The sequence below is a fragment of the Heliconius melpomene genome, chromosome 3 (genome assembly GCF_056956725.1).
Source record: "Heliconius melpomene rosina isolate 202511_hmr_F chromosome 3, ASM5695672v1, whole genome shotgun sequence".
Classification (NCBI taxonomy): Eukaryota; Metazoa; Arthropoda; class Insecta; order Lepidoptera; family Nymphalidae; genus Heliconius; species Heliconius melpomene.
This window is the reverse complement of record NC_140391.1, coordinates 3,981,145-4,001,941: the sequence shown is the minus strand read 5'-3', so window position 1 is coordinate 4,001,941 and position 20,797 is coordinate 3,981,145. Positions and strand designations below refer to the sequence as shown.

The 20,797-nt window shown below is 30.3% G+C and overlaps 2 protein-coding genes across 5 annotated transcripts in view; one reads left to right on the top strand and one right to left on the bottom strand.

Annotated features, from left to right (window-relative positions):
* Positions 1 to 20,797, top strand: part of Sol1 (CUB domain-containing protein Sol1) — a 255,522-nt gene that overhangs the window by 84,530 nt on the left and 150,195 nt on the right. For all 4 annotated transcript variants that reach the window (XM_085208009.1, XM_085208010.1, XM_085208011.1 and 1 more), the window contains 2 exons: positions 1,174 to 1,246; positions 10,038 to 10,215. In XM_085208009.1, coding sequence (XP_085064135.1) covers positions 1,174 to 1,246; positions 10,038 to 10,215 — 251 coding nt within the window. The remainder of the gene's footprint in view (positions 1 to 1,173; positions 1,247 to 10,037; positions 10,216 to 20,797) is intronic.
* On the bottom strand, positions 11,082 to 18,201 carry LOC146539895 (myosin regulatory light chain, smooth muscle-like). The gene is made up of 6 exons (XM_085207657.1): positions 18,083 to 18,201; positions 17,724 to 17,827; positions 15,668 to 15,800; positions 15,371 to 15,490; positions 14,439 to 14,575; positions 11,082 to 11,305 (listed from the first exon to the last, which is right to left on the bottom strand). Exons 1-6 carry the CDS (start codon positions 18,185 to 18,187, stop codon positions 11,131 to 11,133), a joined length of 774 nt encoding a protein of 257 aa, XP_085063783.1. The 5' UTR covers positions 18,188 to 18,201; the 3' UTR covers positions 11,082 to 11,130.

The window sequence follows — 20,797 nt, the reverse complement described above, 5'->3', positions numbered from 1 at the left end:
AAAAAGTATCCAAAGTTGTAAGTGTAGACATCTAAAATTAGAACAAAATCGCTTACTAAGCACGCGAGCTGAGGGTGCTCTTGCATAACTGACTCCCTCATGTCATGTTGTCAAAAGTTAAAGTCTTTATGGAAACGAAAACAAAAGTCCGATCAAAACACTCGCTCGGGATTATATTGTGAAGCGACTTTGAAAGGATTATGTGAAATTTTATTACGTTTGTTTATGGCTGTTTCTTTATATTTTATTTATATCTAATGTTATTTATTATGCTAGCGAGGAGGCAGTGATCAGTCACTATGCTTTTATTTTTCACCAATTTTAAGAATATATGGGGGTAGAAAAACTCTTTGCCTCGCCCATTAGAAATAAATATTATAAACATTTTTTAAAACATTGTCTAAAATCGGCCGTTATGTTCGATTTATTAATATTCTTCTAATTTCTAATTTATCATAGCATATAAAAGGTTTTGAGACAAATAATTACATACAGAGGCCGGTTGTGGCTTAATGGCATAAGCGTGTGACTGTAAACAAGGTAAAGGAGTTCTACGGTCTGGTAACGAGGCAAAGCACGGCGTTGTGTTCCACCACTTAACACACAGTGCCTCCAGAATTCGGCAGAAAATGGAAAGCAGAATGTCTCAACACGAAGCTCTCTCTGCCTACCCTGCTACATGCGGGATAGAGCGAGCTAAAATGTTTAAAAAAACATACCTTACATATTCTACTTCGTTGCGTATTCCTCTTATTTTTATTGCAGCGTGTACTATACTCGTACAGCGTACAACTTTTTTATTTCGCGCTTTTGTTTACGTATTGTTTTCAATTCAAATTATTTTTTGTTTCATACAATTACAGCTACCATTATTCGTTTACAGTATTTTTGATTCCAGTATTATTTTTATAAAGCGATTGTACCGAACAGCGTATGATTGTTGAAGCGATGGTTTGGGGTTCGATTCCCAATTACAGGATTTTTTATTTTCTGTTTCTGGTGATACAAACGTAGTGCAGGTATTAACACTAGGTTAGGTCCCTGCCTATGCTCTAATGCGGAATAAATTACATAGCTTATTTTAATTTATAAAGTAAAATCTATTATTAAATATATCTAGATGATTAATTATAATATTAACTATCCTAATATAATATTTATCTTTGGTTTCAGTTATCAGCGATATTGCTGGTTTTGCTTCATTTATCAATGCACGTGGTGGATGAGGGACAGGCAGTTAATCCGAGTAAGTAAAATTAATTTCAGTTTGACCTAATTAACATTTTAATTTAAAGAATGATTGATACATTACTAGTAAAGTTAAGTATTAATATTATTATAGTTAAAAATGACTTTTTTGCTGGTGAAGAGAAAAGTTGAAATCAGCTTGCTATTTCAGGAATAAATATAATTGTAGAACTTGTTAGAATTTGGAAAAGAAAGTCTTATTTATGTGATAACATTTAATAACCTCTCGATGATAGTGTTTTTTGATAGGCGCTGTATTGTAGCGACGCCAAAGTTACAAGGATTATTATAAAGTCCTCATATGACAGAGTAGGCAGAGACATCTCCGCTTTCCTCGCTAAATTAAGATATTGAATCGATATCGCATTTTTTATATTGCCGCAGCGGGAATCGAACCAAAAACCATAGTGCTTACTGTGAAATACTGAAATAACTGTGCTACGACGACATTTTAAAATTTAATCCGTTTATTTGGTTATACACGAAACAACAGGGAAATAATTCTTTTTATACAAAAATGTTATTTATTGTTATGGGAACATAATAAGCGGTCAGTTCTGAATTATTTACAAAGGGATACCTCGGAGTAGGCTTTAGCTGATAAACAAAGGCGGACTCTTATTTATTGCTAGATACGTATCTGATTTATTCGAAAATATATTTTAATTTTAATGTTAAATTACTTTATTTGTATCAGTAAATGTTATAAAAATACTGATTTTCCTTTGTTCTAAATAGAGATAATATTCGAAATTTATTTGTAATACAACTTTATTATAGAATTGAAATTTCTGCGTTGGTTTCAAATAAATAACTAAAGTAAGTTTTATGTTAATTTCTATTTGAGTGGTAATTTTTAACCTTAGGCGAGACATTGCAATGAATTCTTTATCATCTTGCGCAAACCGCGCTTAGATTTTTAAATGTATCCCGCTTGCAGTTAAAGAACATCAATTTACATTTCAGTACATTTAAATTTTACAGTGTCGTTTTGTAGAGTTTAAATGTTCTATTGTTTTATTGAATTATGAGAACTGTCTCTAAACATTATAGTATTTTAGTTGAAAAGGTAAAATTTTAAAATATATTCTATTCGTATATATTGTACAAATGTAATTATTACTACTATAATATTCTATTGAAATACATTTTATATTGAACAAACCTACATATCAATTCATTAAAGTGTCTTCAAAAATACAAAAAAAATAATTGAAGCTAAAAAATTAACATTTTATTTATGTACTCCTTTTTAAGTGTTGGGAGAAAAATTTAAATTATATGCCATGTAATTTATATTAATAGATATATATTTACAATATTACAAAACGTAACAAGTATTCTTCTTAAGGAGCTGAACGGTGGAGAAAGTATGTAACTTGCCCATTCCTAAGATTCCCATTCCCAATCCCATTCCATCCCCATTAAAATAACTAATTTTGGCATAAGTAGAAAAAATAATATTTGCTCACCTACATATTATACGATTCAAATAAAAGCAAGCAATATTACGATGGAAAGCATGATAAAGAATTTTATATTCTACCGTATAACAGAAAATTGTCGTTCACCATAGCGAAACTAAGGATATGAAACGACGTCGGTCCTTCTTTTTATGGCAATAGACCTGCAAATTATGGCACTTTTAGGTGATCTGGCTTGAACCTTTAAGTTATAGTGCTTTCAGGTTTATAGTTATGGGGTTAAACCATAAAATATCTTAATATATTACTACTTTGACTTCGTGTCTACGGATTAGTATACATTAGTAATGTTATTAAAATTTTTGTATAAAAATTAATTTAAATACGCTAATATTTTTATTGATGAATTTAAGTGAATAAGATCAATTTTTTTAGAAAATGGTAGATATTAGAAGCAAAAGTTATACGCCGTATCAACGTATAATTGGCTAGATTATTTTATCATAGAAATTTAATTCAATATAAAAGTTTGAATTGTTTTTTGCTAAAATTTTATAAATTTTGAGGAAATACCGTATCTCGCATGTAGGAAGTAGTGTAGCAAGGAAGAAAGAGGAAGCAGGTTGGGTAGGTAAGATAACGTTAAGACACTCCCCTGCCTATTTTCTGCCGAATTTTGGAGGCATTACGTGTTGAGTGGCGGAACTAAACGCCGAGTTTCGCCTTGACCACAGTGAAGAAATTAAAATATTAAATATTTAATACCATAGTGTGGGAATCGAACCTACAACCTGTATTGTCTTTGTAGTTTTTTTCTAAAAGTACTGACATAAACCAAATCAATGTACCTGTGTATGGATTGAGAATCTTCGTCGGTTAAAAACCTTGAATATAAAGAAAGAAAAATTATATACTTTTTTATTTTTCTATACGTTCCATTATTACAATTTAAGAAAACTTTATTTGCAAAATATAATTGAAATGCATTATTATACAAAAGTTTGATAACGAGTTTGCAACATCTAATGTTTTACTTTACCCTTGAGAATGAGTTGTTACTCTAATTAGACATAATTTTCGCTCACCTTACATATATTTGTTTCGTTTAGTAAAAACAAAAGTTGGAAATTGTATTTCTTATGGTTTGTTTTTTTTGGCTTCAAGGTAGGCAGAGGGAACCTAGCATTAAAACAAAAATATAATAAAAAGGCAATACCGTCCAATAGGACTAATTCTGGACACTGAAAGTCGTTTCAATCACCAATATTGATTGAAATATTGTTTAAAAATAATTTTAAAAATTTTAAATACAAATTTGCTTAAAAATAGCTACAAAAAATTTTAAAATGCAATAAAAAAAGTAGAATTAAACTACACAGAAAATTAAAATTAAACAACTAAAAGGAGAAAAAAAGCTCTCTAAACTCCTCATTTAAAGAACGCACCTCGCATAATAAAATTTCCTCAACTTTATTAAAAAGTTCTCATCATAATCAAACGAAAAATGTATTTTAATAAATTCATAATAAAGTTGAAGCCTCGCAGACAACCGTAATAGCAAATAATTAACGAGTGACGAAGTTTCAAACTAAATCAACGCAGCGGTATCTAGCTACGAGTTTTTCCATTAAAAGCTTCCAAGTTTAATACCTACCTAATTAACACTTCATCGCTCCTTCGGAAATGAAAGAAATTGGGAGCTAGCTTTTAGCTTCTAAAATATATTTATTTCTAAGTATTTTAAAATAGTTGTACGAAAATTTTCTTGTAAATGCAGTTAATATAATTATTTTTACTTTTACGGGTGTATTATTGTTTATTTATTTTTCATATATATAAATGGTGTTATAAATATTGTTGGGAAAATTGTAGCAATCAGTTCAACAACTTAGGATTTCAAGGATTCACTGTGCTCGGTTAGAGCTCGGTAGATGAGATTTGTGACCCAACTAAAGGCTTAACGGAGACTTCCACTGCATTATCTCTCACAAAATAGCAGAAAGTGGAGAACAATTTCACTCCAGTGATGAATTTTCTATATCTACTTTGAGATAGATATAAGAAATGCGTAAATATTACAAAAATAAATACAAATATTCAAGTTTAGCTCTTAATATAATAAGAAGCTTCAGATTGCTTTATAAGGAAACAGTTATAAGTTCAGTCAAATAACTTTTCAACTCAATTATAATGTAATTTGAATTGCTTACTTCTTGTTCTAGATAAGTAAATAACGCTTTGCAATTACTTCAAAGATAACTTCCTTTTCTTAACATTGAAAGTATTTAGTCTTCTTTTATTGTTACTGTATTTTTTAAATAAAAAATATGGCTCAGCCTATTGAATTCACAGTCATCTTCTTTCTTCATTCTAAGAAAGAATTACCGAAAGAATTACAGAAATAATTACATTCTTAGAAACTTACCTTAGACTTGTTTTCACTTTTTTACATTTGCATCTTTATTTTGATTTAAATAATATGTATTAATATTTATTATTTTAGCTCCTAAGCGTTGAACATATAAAAATACGAATATATTTATATTCTTCACTTAAATCACAAAAGTTTATTTTATTAAAAGCTTTTATTTCCCAATTTATTTTATTCATTTACGAGTTATTCTACTCTTATCATCTCATAGGGTTTTGGTCTACAATGAACATATGTACTCGTGCATGCCCAATCCCTCTGGATGCGGGTTACGATAAAACTTTAGCTATTTCGACTCGCCCTTCACAACTAACTTAACGATAATGCCCTATAATGTAACAACATGATCCTTATAATTAATAACTCACGTCCTCAACTTATGCTAAGATTGTTCTAAATTACTTGTATACCTCCCGAAAGGGATGCCTCTTAAATATGAGTGTGGAGACGTATAATGAGATATATCCATTGATGCGTTTTAAATATATAATAGTACTATATGGTTAAGATAGTTTTTAGGGTTCCGTACCTTTTAAAGAAAAATGGAGCCTTTATCTCAGGAATGCTTGGAGATATCGAATTAAAATTCAAACCTTAAAAGTACTATGGTCCCTTGATTTCCTGAAAAAATCATATTTCGACATTTACTTTAAGAAAAGATAGGGCCGCTTAAGTCGCAACAAACGCAAATTTTGCTACTATAAAGGAAAACAAAATTAGTGGGAGACTTCTGGTTGACCTAGAATTATGAATATAAACTATGATTTGGCAGCTAGCATCTACAGGTAGGTAATTTAGGAAAAAAATTTAAAACTATACATTTGTGGTTAAATCCTAAAAAATAAAAGCCTTATAAAAGGGGGAAAATTTTCAAGTGAGGTATCGGATTCTAATACATCACCCCAAAATTAAGATTTTTTCACTTATAAAGTTGTACTTCCTGTTGACATACAATGCAGCAATAAAAAAAACTACTGAAGGAATTTAGATGAAACTTTACATTTATATAGCTTATACATCAAAATCCACAGGCTATAATTTATGTAAACATTTTATATATATTTTGGAATAAGTTTAAGCAGGCGAAGCCGCATTTAGTTCGCTAGTATTTCAATAAACTGGAAAAGATTAAAATAAATCTATATAATATAAGAATATTTCCACGCTTCTCTTTTTCAAGCCTTATATACATTTATTAGCATATTATTTAAGTCACGTTTCCCCTATAACTTTATATCACCTTTGCGTAGCTCACATTACGTTACGACACAAATTGGTTATTCTGACGGCGAATTTTTTTAATGTTCATATCTTTTTAGGTAATAATAATTTTGGTCGTTAAAAATAAATGAAACATAAATAATAGTTAATTAAAACATTTTTTGGTAGTAATTAGAAACTTAAAAAAAATATATATTTTTTTTAAATTGCTTTTTTTAACTTAGTGTAGTCGAATGCTTTATCAGTTTTTGTGCTTTAGATATGGAAACAAGAATATTTATTTTATGCCTGATCTTAATATATATATATTTTATCTACTAATTAAATAAGACATAATTATCTCTAGGTATTTAATTCTTAAGTTAGTCCAGATATTTAGATTGGCTTTATCCTTTAAATAACTAGATGCAATTTTAATAACAAAATTCTAATAGTTACGTTGGTTGAGCTTGAGGTTGCGGTTTCAGTGTTCACTTTGCACAAAAGTTGTGTTGCTTATATATTAAAACTACAGTGTTATTTTGTAATTAATATAATATTATATATACTACACTACAATATGAGTATGTTCCTGTTATGAAGCAAGAAAAATATTCTGCACATAGCATAATACTAAAACACTCCGTTCCCATTAAGACACTTTCGTTCCCCACTTCCTAACGAATTCTGGAGACATTACATACTAAGTGACAGAACTCAACACCTCGCTTTTGCCTCGTTACCAGAGCGGGGAATGAAAATATAAAATATTAAATTTCCTCGAGTAAGAATCGAACACACAACCTGCGTTACCATTGGCCTCACATACATAGTGACAATATTTTATTAAAATGTTCATTGCCTCATGTGTCTAAATATACTATCATGTTTATTTTTATCACTTATATACATAACTGTAAATATATATAAATAAAGACAGAGAGAGAAGAGTAAGATTTTGTTCCCAACAATAAAAATGTTTTTTACATCAGATTATATATTTGTATATGCATTTAGCATACATATATGGCGTACCTCTAAATGATTATAAAGAAATTGAAATACATATATTTTGAAACTATACATTATAGTTGTTTTTTGTTCTTTTCGGTTTTTTTATAAATAAGTGCATAAAATTCGTAAATATTTTATTTCTTTTATGATTTTACTTTCGTCTTTTCATAAATATAAGGTTGTACTTCTCAAAAGACTCTTATGAAAGCAATTGAAAAGAATCTTGCTTAGTGAATTTAATATTCGAATAAAATATAAATGCTCTAGATGTTATTTTCTTTTTCGTTACTAAGTTTTTAAAGTAAATTATTTAAATGTTTCAGAAAAATATAAGATTTTAAAATTTGCGGGGTTCGCGCTTCATCGATACCACCCAAAATACTTTGTAATCCTCAGATATTATATTTCATGCTTATGCATAGTTCTTGCATTATATGCACAAGATTTTTTTTTAGCCAGTCGTGGCGCACGGACGCGAAGTTGTAGGTTCGATTCCTATTCGAGAAAATGAGATATATAAATATTTTAATTTTTTTAATGCCTCTAAAGTTTGGCGGCAAGTGGGAAGCGGATTTTCTTAACACTAGGCTTTCCTCTTACATGCGAGAAGCTGAGAGAAACAAAAATATTTATTTTCAACCAAAACATGACAAGTATAAACGTCAATCAACTTACACAAAATCATTGTACTAACAATTTCAAGCTTAACTTATTTTTGCTGCTCACGCACAAAATGCTAAAACAAAAGAATTTTAAATTTATGAAAAACCGCATCAACAGCTAAAATTCAACCCTTGTTTCGTTTTTCTGATGAATGAACCAATTTTTCGATGATTGACGTATTCGCGTTTCGCTCTTCTTTATACCCTTTTTGATTTTCATCACATAATAGATTTCGGTTACTGGTTTCATATGAACATAAAATTTTATAATCATTTTTTTTATCTACTGCATAAAAAAATAGTTGGAACGACTATTTACTTTTTTTATTCCACTCTCCTTTTTGCTAATAACAAGAAACGTATACAAAACTATTACTATTAAAATTCAATTAAAAATCAGCTCTACTGGCGGAACTTAACACCGGACTTTTGCTTTGGTGACAGAGCGAAGAAAATGAAAATTTTTCACGCGCAGAAGCATGCAATGCCTCCAGAATTCACCGGAAATTAGGGGATTGGAAGTGTCTCAGAAGCGCACGGGGTTCTCAGGTTACCTCTGCCTAAGCTGCTATTTGCGGAATACAGTATGAAGCTATGAAGCTAAAACAATATTACTTATAATATACTATTATATAATATTACTATTTAATACAAAAATGCTTAGCTATGTCAAAGATAAAAAGTACACTGTTTGCTCTATAATCTATATCTAAAATCTTTCTTCACAATCTCTCAATAAAAGTCTCATAAAAAATAAGTATTTTCTTTTAATTGTTTGCTTATGCTTTAGTATCGTGTAAATAACTATAATATGCAATTAAAAAAACAACGTTATTTTGATATCACATCTAGACACTTCAGTTTTATTTATATGTGTAGATATTTAATCGGTATAAATTATATTATAAATGAAGATTATTTTATTATTGTTAAAAGATATATAACAGAATAGACATACTATATATTTTTTTCAATTCAAAGTTTTAATCATTCAATATTGAAAAAAGTCTCTAAGAATAATGTTTAAGATCGGTTCATTTAATCCAATTGAAATAGCTCTTTCCTTTGTGCTTGATCTTCATTTACTCAATGAACTCTGCTGGCAGCTAACCTATTGAAGCCCTATAGATACTCTGTTTTTGTGCCAAAACGACATCTTCCGGTTATTTGGAAAATTAGGGTAAATATCTTTGTTTAAATTCTAATATCTTTAATTAAATTACAAAAACCTTATCCAAAGAAAACAATACAAAAACCTTAATAAACCATTTCTCATTCTCTTGCAATCACATTCTCTCCATCTAACATCAAAATATTACTTTATACCGAATCCTATTTGGATATTACTTAACAAATCTAACCAGGAACACGCCTCCATATTATATCAGCATCTAGTAGGCCCCAAATCGTGTGGTCAGACCATGCCAATTTTCGGCTTGGGCTTTAATCAATATGAAATGCATCGTCTATATCATAAGGGGTGTATATCGTGATGCCGGACGGCGTGGTCAAGCCGTCCCAATTTCCGGGGCTGGCTTCAAGCGGCGATTATACAACACTTCCACCAAGTAATCAACCACGGTTCTAATTTCGAAACGGCCTCAGGCGTTACTCAAATATTTAAGGCTAAAATTCAGTCGCCTTTTGTTTGAAGCTTTAAAACACAGACTGTGAAAAGAAATTTCTAGAACAAAAAATTTAAATCCGTTTTTAACAATTCATACGAAAACGGTGGCGGAAAAGTATTCGGGGGAAATAATGATGTTCGTTTATATTTGCTTGTCGTTTATAGTTTAGTTTTGTTGTGATTGTGTTGGCATTTTTTATTATGTTTTTGTTTTGTTTTTTTGTATATATTTTTTGTGGGAATCGAACCCCAATCCTGTCAAGTATAGGTACAGTGGCACGCTAGAATTCTTCCGTCACAACTGGCCTCTTTACATAATTAATAAAATAAAATAATAAAAAATACTTAATTAAATCTGGCATTAACTTATTTAAACAAATGTAAAATAACAAAAACATCTACTAATATTTTTTCCATTTATTTATTCTCAGGTTGTTCGTGCATCCGTTTCACTTCTACCTACGGCAAGAAGAGGGCCTCTTTCAGCAGCCCCGACTACCCGCTCCCTTACCCGAAAGACATCTGCCTCTTGTACACGTTCGTCGCCGCCCCCCATCAAATTGTCGAACTAATGTTCACAGACTTTGATGTGTTCAAGGGAGATCTTGAGTGAGTAGAATACGAATTCATATTTTATTTTTCTTTCTTTTAGTTTCATATTATATCCTACACATGACAAGGTACGCAGAGGGAACCTAGTGTTTATATAATTTAAATAATAAGAAATATAATTAAAATTTCTTATGTTTTTAAATAAAAATTCTAAGCAACTTTATAATTTTCTGGCATCAAAAGCAAGCTTTATAACTAGATCCAAATAAAAAGTCTCGATAGTAAAACTAGCTATTAGGAAACAATTCACAAGGGAACGTCGTGCTCATGTTAAATCCAAGCTCTTCCAATATCCCCTACTTTAGTAGTTTATTTTGAATTTTATTACCATGTCATTGCTTTTACATTCCTTCGGGCTTCGAAGTATTATAGTTAACGTCTTGGAAAAAAAATATACGAGTTATTTTAATAGAATATAATAAAGTCCTGACCTACAAATCTGGTGGAAAGTGGGGAGTGTCTTCATGGAGTGTGTTACCACTACGTTCCCAGGTTCCCTCTAGCTACCCTGACATGTACGGGATACAGCGTGAATCTAAAAAAAATATTTAAAACAACATATAGTTACCGTGGCACAGAGTAACAGCCTAAACGCGATGATTGTGAGTTCAATCCCGATTTGGGGGGAAGAATGAAGCATTTTTGTGAATCCTCTCTGGTAAAACTAAACAGCTATAAACAACGTAAAATGTGATGCTCAAAATATAAAACATAGCCTTAATCAAAAACCTCTTAGTTAATGTTGTTTCAACATATATACTAACAAAGCAACAGGAAACAAAAATAAAAGAATAAATAATTATTTTCTTTTATGAGACCAAAAACAGCTGTATTTAAAAAAAAAACAATAGAAACAAAATATATTAAGAATAAGCGTACAAAACATTTTTATTAAACATATCTCGACATCTTTCAAACTTCAAAAGCTTTCTTATTAGGTTTTCTAAGACCGCAGAGCTTGCTACAAAATTGCTTGTAGTCTATGAAGTTGTAGCCATCTTTCTGAACGGTTGGTGCCTCGTCTAAGGCATAGTCCGCCTCTTTCTCTGTGAAACGATCACCCCATGTCATCAGGTCGTGGCGTATCCTGTAATTAATGGTGATGCTTGATTTTCTTGCTTTGAAAAGATTTTTATTTTAGAATGATGATAGTTTCTAGTTAGAGGCCAGTCGTGGCGCAGAGGCACAGAGTGTGACTATAAACACGACAGGTTGTGGGTTCGATTCCCATTCGAAGAAATGAAATATTTCATATTCTTCGGTCTGCTTTCGAGGCAAAGCACGGCGTAGAGTTCCGCCATTAAAGATGCAAGAAGATGCTTACAGATTACGGCGGAAGATGAGGAACGGAGTGCCTTAACTTAAGGTTCCCTCTGTCTACTATACAAGCGAGATAGAGCGTGAAACTGATAAAAAAAACAAAAAAATACCTTAACAGTACATTTACTGCAAACAATTACAATTAAATTCCTATATAGACCAGACGTTTTTTTATTAATTTTTATTCATACAACGTTAATTCGTTTTGCAAACAAAAGAATATATTCGGCTCCATTCAAGGTACCTCAAAAACATTAAATATGTACACCCTTGTTGAATTTTTCATAAGTTAATGGCGTTATACAAACATTTTCTAGAATATTACTTGCCTCTTTGAAAATGAATTCTATTCATGCCTTAAATTCATTACCAAGTCGCGTTATTTCGCTTACTGTGGAACTTCAATAGTTAATTAAACTGATTCATTAAAGGTGATGACTCAGCATGTCTGTTGTGTATTTATTTAGAAATTTAATTTGATAGATTGTTTATAATAGCTAGAGAAATTTAGGGTAGGTATATTATTGTTGTAAATATTCATAATTAACCGACTTTAAAAAGGAAGAGTGGCGCAAGAGATGCTATGTTTTTTATCTAATTTAAATACGTTCTTTGTCTTTTGTATTACGTTAAATACGAATTAAACCTATTCCCTTCATATTTAGTCAAGACAGTTCGCTCTTCGATCGCTCTTCGACCAAATTCAAGACATTAAATATTTAGTTATCGAACTCATATTTACCCTTTATTTATTTAGATGGCAGAAATGAAAATAACTCATTGCTCCGAATGGGAATCGAACCACAAGAATCGCTACACAGATAGACATAGCTCTACTGTGCCACGATGGCCTCTACAAAATTTGATATAAAGAAAAAAGTGATATATAGAAGCAATCAATATATAAACAAACTTACTTCTAAGACATATATTTTAGTGGGCAAAGTTGGGAAGCCTCTATACCACAGAGATTAGATAAGTTAGCCTATCCGCATAGTTGGTTAAGTTGTTTCTTATTACTTACGTGACGATGTGATATTAATTATTATTAGTGTCAGCAAACTTTACTTCCCCAACTGGGTTCCCTTGAAGATCTAATGATTTATATGGGGTAAAATATGCTGTTTTTGGTTTTGGTTGGTATATTTATATTAGACTAGTTTTTAAATCGACTGTACAATGCAAAAATATTTTTCCAATTCGATCCAATAGTTTCTGATTCCAATAGTTTAATACATTCAACCAAATAAACTCTTCATTTTCATAATATTAGCTATAGCATAATATTGATAAAGAAAGTGAGAAAAATGAAATTTAAAATACTGAATTTATGCTGTGGTAGGTTATGGAAAAACTAGAAACAGGCTAAATCATAGGTAAAAGTTAAATATTTTTTTAAAAAACTATTAAATAACTATTATTTGTATTAGTTTAAACCATGTATCATTAAATAGTATAGATACTATGTAAGGATGGATAGTACGGAGCTATTTTTGAAATAATAATTAAGTATATTGTTAGCTTTTTTCATAGCATCTATATTGAATTTTGAAACTGAATATTAATTATTTAAATAAATATCTACCGCCTTTCTTAATTTTGAAACTATAAAAATATTTAAAATATATATATTTTATCGTCCCTAGAGGCATATTGACTTAATAGAAGGTACCTATATCACGTAATTACTATTTGGAGATCCATCTAGGGACTGAAAGCTGAATTTCGTTGATTAAAAATGTCGTCATTGCGAATTGTGGAAATTGATTTCAATATACATTTAATTTAGGTTAAACCTTTTTAATATTTTCTTTAATGACAATGGAAGGTCAGGCGTGGCACAGGGCTACAAGCGTGTAACTGTACGCGACGGTTTGTTGTTCTATTCCCACTCTAGGAAATGAAATATAGTTTTTTTTCAATTAGCATCGAGTTCCGCCACTCAACACGCAGAATTCGGCGAAAAGTGATGAGCGGAGTGTCTTAACACTAGGCTCCCTCTACCTACCTCCCCATGCGGGATATAACGTGAAGCTAAAAACAAAACAACAGGATTTAATAAATAGCAACTTGAAGTTAACGTAATTTAAAATCATTATTTTTTTATATATTTTGTTCTTACAAAATCATTTTGAATCTTATTTATAACTCAAGTTGTTTATAAACAGGGAGTTTTTATAGCTTTTCAGTTAAATACAACTCAATTTGTTATAAGAATATACGAACAGAAAAACTTGTATGTACGTATATACATATATTTCGTTAAACACAATCCAGTAAAAAGCTTTCTTCAGAATTATTGTCAATTTATAGCATTTAGACCCAAGAAGAGGAATCGGGGCGATCATTTCTTATAAGAACTTATCGTACCAAATAAAGATAACAAATGTGATACATTGAAAAAAGTTTCCCAGAGTTGCCCTTAGAAATGTATCTCAAATTGTAGCGATCCCGTTGGGAAGGGACAAGGGTTTTTTGGCTGGGGAACTTCACAGACATATATTTAAACTTAACATATTAATAATATGAAATCTGTAAACCCAAAATGCTTGTGTGTATTTCGCAAATTAATTAAATAAAATTTACCTTTCTCAAAAGAAAAAGAAGTTCCAAGAGTGTTTCTCTCTATCCTGTTATACGTGGAATGTAATGAAGCTTGTGAGAGTATTACATGGTTTCTTGCATTGATTGGTTAATAAGTAAAGATGAAAGCTAGTATGATAATACGAAAATGGTACCTAATTTATAACTAGTTTTTTTTAAGGCTTTATATTTCTGTTACATATAACAAGTAATCAGAGACTTACTTTTAAGCTATCCGTTTTTGAAATCACACTCAAATCGAATTGAAATTGGGAAGTAAAACATATTCTTTTAACATAAAAATCAATCAAGGTTACCTTTCTTCAGAGATGTATCCCGTATTTTCGCTGTCCCATCGGGAGAGCGCCGCAATTAGGGTCTCTTCAGAATCAAGCTCTAAGGTCTTGTATCCGAGTAGATTGACGAAAGAATCAAAATCCAATGGATTTGAGGCCTGTAACATATAGGTACATATATAATAAATTTAAAAAAGGTACTTTACCTTTACGGTAAATTTGACGTTGAAGAATAAATTGTTGTAGTCAATAATCATGCAAAAAGCATGAGGGTCCCCAAAACCCCCAAACCCCAAGACGAAACAGGAAATAAAAATATATATATAAAAAAAAATATATAAACATATTTAATTTATATAGAATGAGTAAACACTGTCGTCTCCGCAGTGTTTAAAAATAACATTTTCATTTAAATATTAATGAAAGTAAACGATTTCTAAAATGTCTTAGGCTTAATAAAATATCTTAAAATAATTTTACTGTAAAATTATATTTATTCAATAAATTCTTTATAATTCCATAATTATAGGAAGTAAAGATTTTCCTGGTAGCATAACTTTTATAGAAATGCTTGAACTATGTAAACAATCGCCTGTATGTTGCCGCTATTTATTTCTATTTGTTGGACCGTAACATGTGCTTTACAAAGTTAGACGTAAAAACAGCATACATACATAAATAGTAAGCAATCTCTAAACTCTCTTTCATGTGGATTGAGAAAACAATACAACGATTATTAATTTTTCATTTTAATAAAAAAATACTATCATAACCAGTGCCATTATAGAACACGTCGGGTCTTAGGTACCTACTCGTTAATAATTTAGAGTCCAGTTTCATGAGCTTCACGCTGGATCCCGTACACCTCAGGGTAGGCAGTGGGAACCCAGGGTAAAGACACTTCGTTTTTGATTTCCCGGTAAAATTAACAGCTTCCGGTAACAATAACTTACTTCAGCTAACATATTTCTAACGGCTTGCTCGTCAACCCTCTCTCCAAGGCTGACTAAAGTCGCACAAAGGTCGTTGTGGTCAATGCACCCATCACCGTCCAGATCAAAAAGCAGAAACGCCTATATTATAAAAGAATATAAATAATACAATTTGCTCCTGTGCCATGATTGGCCTCCACAATGTATATATAAAAAACAATATTTACGAACAGTTCGTGTATTGAATATGTATACTCGTATTTTATATCTGTATTCTTAAAACTCTTAATAAAATAAATAAAAATAACATTCATGTACCTCTTTCAATTCGAATATTTTTGTTTCGTCCAATTCGGCTAGAACATTGTCTGGTACGGACAGGCTTTGGCGTGCTCTGGCTGAATAACTCCGCGGCTCTGCCACTTCTGCATTGTTTTGAGATAAAATTGAGCTGGAAATGTACGTATTTTTAATATACTCTCATCTCATCGCGGGTTCTATAGAAAATATTGTAATGAATCGACATTCAAATGTCACAAATACTTATCCTTAGATTTCTTTGTGATTTTTCAGCTTCGATCGATCGATATCGATACTGTATCCAGCACATAGCAGGGTAGGTAGAGGGAACCTAGTGCTAAAATACTCCGTTCCCTATTTCTAGCTTTCTAGTAAAAAAATGTAAGTATTCAATATTTCATTGCCTGTAATGGGAAACGAACCCACTACCTACATTTACAGTCAGACAGTTACAGTTGTGCCCCCTCGCCACGATTGGCCTTTTTTGTTATTATTAGAATAAAATTCATTGTATTGGTTTTTATTGGCCTAACAGGAAATTTTGGCTATATTTTTTATTTGTAAACATCCCATGTCATACAGATTGAGTAAATGTATTTATTAAGTGACGACAAAGTGACATATCACTGTTACAGATATTTACTTTGACCAGATTTTGAACTAATAAATATCATGAGCACTGTACCAACGAAGTTCTGATGAAGTAGAAACTTCATCATTATGAAAATCACGTAGTTGCTAAGTAAAAGTTTTTCCTTGAGTAATGTTCCTATATAATAATTTCAGTAAAACACGAATTAATTATTGAAACTTTCGAATATTCTGCTTTTGACATCCTAAATCTCATGCCAGTTTGGCAATTTCTTATACGACCATTACATTAAATTACGTCTCATGATTTGATGTTTTAATTTTAGATTTACTTTGCAAGAAAGGTATATATTAAATTGATCTGCTTTCATTATTTTCTCCGTCAGAGAATTGTATAAGCAAAATAAAGCAATTATTGAAGTGCTAATTATATTTAATACAATATTTATATTTAGACATTTTACGATCTGACTTATTAAAACCTTGGCGTTGTTGGGCTACTCGGATTAAAAAGAAAAGAAATATTTATCTCGAGCTTCTCTCTGCATATTATATGAAACACGAAGGATACGTACAAAAAATTAACACCATATTTCGTTTCCTATTTTTTTTTACCTTCACGCTGTATCCCGCGTATAGCAGGTTACAGGGCAGAGAGAACCTAGAACTCAACGCCACATTTTTACCTTGATACCAGATCGAAGATATAGAAATATTAATAAAAAAAATTCATTACCCCGAGTGGGAATCGAACCTACAATCGTTGCGTTACAGTCACAGTCACGGCTTTACCTACGAGTGCATTACGACGCCCTTATCATGCCTTATTCACGGTATTATGAAATGTATAACTTTTCATATTGATATAGTAAAGAAATTTTCTTGTTATTATAATGGATTTTTGTCATATTATTGGTCTCTACAATATAGTACCCTAACGGTACGAAAATTAAAATTTAAAATTGCTATGAAAGATTGCCAGTATCTTTCAAAAGGCTTCGTTGTTTCGAACATTCTTTGTAATTTTACACTAGCTTCAACAATTTCAATATAGGAAAGAGGATATTTTCTTAAAATTCTTTATAAATTTTAAAGTGTGACTTAATGAAAACGCTTTAGGTAATTTTAACAATGTAATAAAAAATATTCTAAATCTGCACCGTTAGTGTGTGTATCACTAAAATATACAGTCAGTTATTATAGGGAATAAATAATAATGTTTTATCCTATAGAATTAGTTTTATTTAGCTAAGCGCTTTGTCCTGCACACAGCAAGATCGGCAGAGGCGTCCTGAGAACCTAGTGCTAAAACACTCCGTTCCCATTAGGCTCCCTCTGCCAACCTTGCTACATATGTGATGCTTACTAAGATAAAAAAAAATCTCCTTAAGAAAATTCAGTATTTTACTAATAAGAACAGTGTGTAAAAATATACAACAAAATATTATAAGTACAAATTATATTATTTAAAAAGAAAACTTACTCTCCACCTGTGACAGATTGAAGAAGATTCTCTTTGAACTGTTTTATTTCATCATGCTCCGCATTCGATTCTTTCCGGCTCTGGCTCTTTTCATTTTTACTTTTCTATTACAATTATATAAAATAAAGATAAGGATAATTTAGGATTATCAATAATGATGCATATTTATACATATAAATAAAATAAATTCGTATTAAGTTAATTTATATATAATACTTTTATTTAAAAAGTTTTATTACTAGTTCATATTTTTAACATAAATATATAATATATAGTTTAATATATAAATTAAATATATTTTTATTATATAATGCTAACATTTAACTTGCCTATATTTTTAATACTAAAAATTTACTTACTTTTGTTTTAGAAGATTTGCCTTGGTTCTCATCGGCCATGTCAATATATAAACGTCTGACCACTCCAGAGCTGGAAATCTTACTAAATCCAAAGATTATATTCATATTGCAATTCCAGTAGAGATTATCATTTATTTCGCTCCAATGCAATTAGATTTTAGATAAGTGTTTGCGTCGACTAATTAATCTTGAGACGGAAACTGCTCTTAAATTTTTAGGTCACCGCTATGATTTAGCGTTTCAGGTGAAATTTCAGTATGCTTGGTGAAGTTTGCAAGGTGAAGTATATTATATTTTTTTATATAAATAGAAAGTATATTATATGAAAAGAAAAATATTTTTTGATTTGGTTTTAATGTTTTAAATGTGTATGTATGTATGTCACTCGGTTAACTACTTCTTAGGTAAAAAATCAAATAATTAGTAGTAATTAGTTCTATTTATATAATTAATATAACAAAATAGGAACGAATGGTCTTAACACTAGGTTCCTAGGTTCCCTCTGCCTTTCATATTATTTTAATTTGCAAAATCTGAAAATGAATTAAGTAATAAAATACAATAATAACCAAGAAGAGCACTCTAGCAGTTATCGTACGAACGTACCGTTGTACAATCAGGATTTAATGAAAAAATACCTGGCGTAGTCAAAAACAATTCAACAAAAACATTTTGCTCTTTGACTCTGATAAAGATAAAACAAATAAACAAATAATTAACGAGATGGTTAATTGGAAAACAAGATCGTATGAGCAAATTTGATCATCTCCAATATATCACATATTCAGGTTGCTTTCGATATTCTGGTTGCTATTCAGGTTGCTTTTGCAGCATTTGATACGTTTATTTTACTGTTCTTGTAGATGTTTTTGAATTTCTTTTCGTTGTTAGTCAAAAAGCACTTTGAATTTGAATTATAATTGTAAACGATAGTTTTAATTCTATTTTATGAAGGCAAAATTTATGACGTCTTTATATATTTATGAAAATTTCGACCGCTGTCTGTTAGCTTAGTGAAAGACGAATGGATAAGTGGACTCTTAATAATATGGTTATGCCGTTTGGTTAGCTAAAAAATATATAAATTTAAAAATGTCCCTTGCTTGAGTGCATAATAATAAAGCATGTTTTAACTGCACCACCAAATTTTTGATTTTATTATTTCCTTTAAATCTTATTTTAAGCTTAACACAAGGTTCCCTCTGCCTACTCTGCTTTGTACGGGATACAGTGTGAAGCTGAAAAAAAAAGTTACAAAATTCAAAAGATCGAATAAAAAACCTCTCGGTAACAACCTACTTAAATATTTATTTTTCCAATGCGACACCTGATAGCACCAATGTCGAACACAATACAACTGATATTTAATTCAAAATAAAAAATGGTACTTTTTAAAAGTTCTCAATTCTGTTAAAATAGATAAAAAGTTTAACTAAAATGACACTATAGACTTACGAAACAGTACGTTTTAACGTTGAGTAATGGAAAAAGAATAAAAATCTAATGCACTTACGAGTACTTACCTACTGCTATCCAAAGGTCCTTTTAGCGTATGTTAGAGTAATTTATGGAAATAAATTTAGTTTTTAGGTTAAAGAATTTAGTATTTGAGAAAGTAAGACATTATTGGACGGTGAACATGGATGGTCGTGGTCGATGGATGATGGTCGTTCGATTTCCATTTGCGTGAATGAATTATTTTTCAAAATTAAAAATCTTTAACTTTCCGAAAGTTTGAATTATCCTTAAAACTATTATTTTCACAATTGAATTAAATATTTTGAATTTTCCAACCGTAAGTTACAAACATTTCATTCATAATAAAGGTACCTGACGTTTTCTAGATTACATTTCTACTTCAAAGTAAGTTTTCTTAAATAATATATAACATATGTAAAAAAAATGTTGATATACGAAAAGAAATACAGCTTTAAAGTAAACGAGACGCAAACAGAGTAAAAAAGTCTGAATATCGCCTGAATAATCAAAAGAGCTGTTTCAATATACGAGTATGTCCTGGAAAAATAAATATTTACACGTAATTTTGTTTCATCTAATATATATGTATATTTGGAGAATAATAAAAACAGCTACTAAGTTTTACGCTTTATTTCGCAAAGCTCTAACCGTGCTAGGAGAGAACTTCCATATTTCGCTTATTTATACTTATACATGCCCCATTGCTCAAGAATGCTGTGATATTATTGATTTATGTGATATTATTTAGCTATATTCTTAGATAATTACCTCAAAATTTGTACTTACCTTATTATATGCGGGATACAACGTAAAGCCGAAAAATATATATCTATTAATCTGAATAAATTCATATAAAGAATTTTAAAATACCCGCAAAAAGTTCAGTATTTTCCGTTACGTTTCTTTTGTAACAAATTGCACACAAATCTTCTCCTTAGACTACAGTAGCCGAGGAAGTGCAAAAGGAAGAAAATAGAATAAAAGTCTTTAAAGGAGCCACTGACTTCTTTTGAACGAACGTGTTTATACAGCTTTAAGACTGCTTCCCTCTCGAACGCAATCTATCATAAGATTCTTTCGATATTTTTCATACAATTTGTGAGTTTTTATACTTGAATTCTTTTTTAAAATGATTTTATAAATTACAAATGTAAATCACTATAGAGTTTTTCTTTTAAAATAATAAGTATGTGAAATTTAAAAAAAAACGAAAAAAGAAATTCATTTATTTAGTAG

Bases quoted from the DNA above. Each gene is read 5' to 3' on its own strand.
- LOC146539895 (XM_085207657.1), bottom strand. From the start codon at position 18,187: ATGAATATAATCTTTGGATTTAGTAAGATTTCCAGCTCTGGAGTGGTC. The intron at 15,801-17,723 runs GTAAGTTTTCTT...GTACATTTCCAG, and splicing joins CAATCTGTCACAGGTGGAGA to CTCAATTTTATCTCAAAACA. The intron at 11,306-14,438 runs GTAACCTTGATT...CATTAATTACAG, and splicing joins GGATACATCTCTGAAGAAAG to GATACGCCACGACCTGATGA.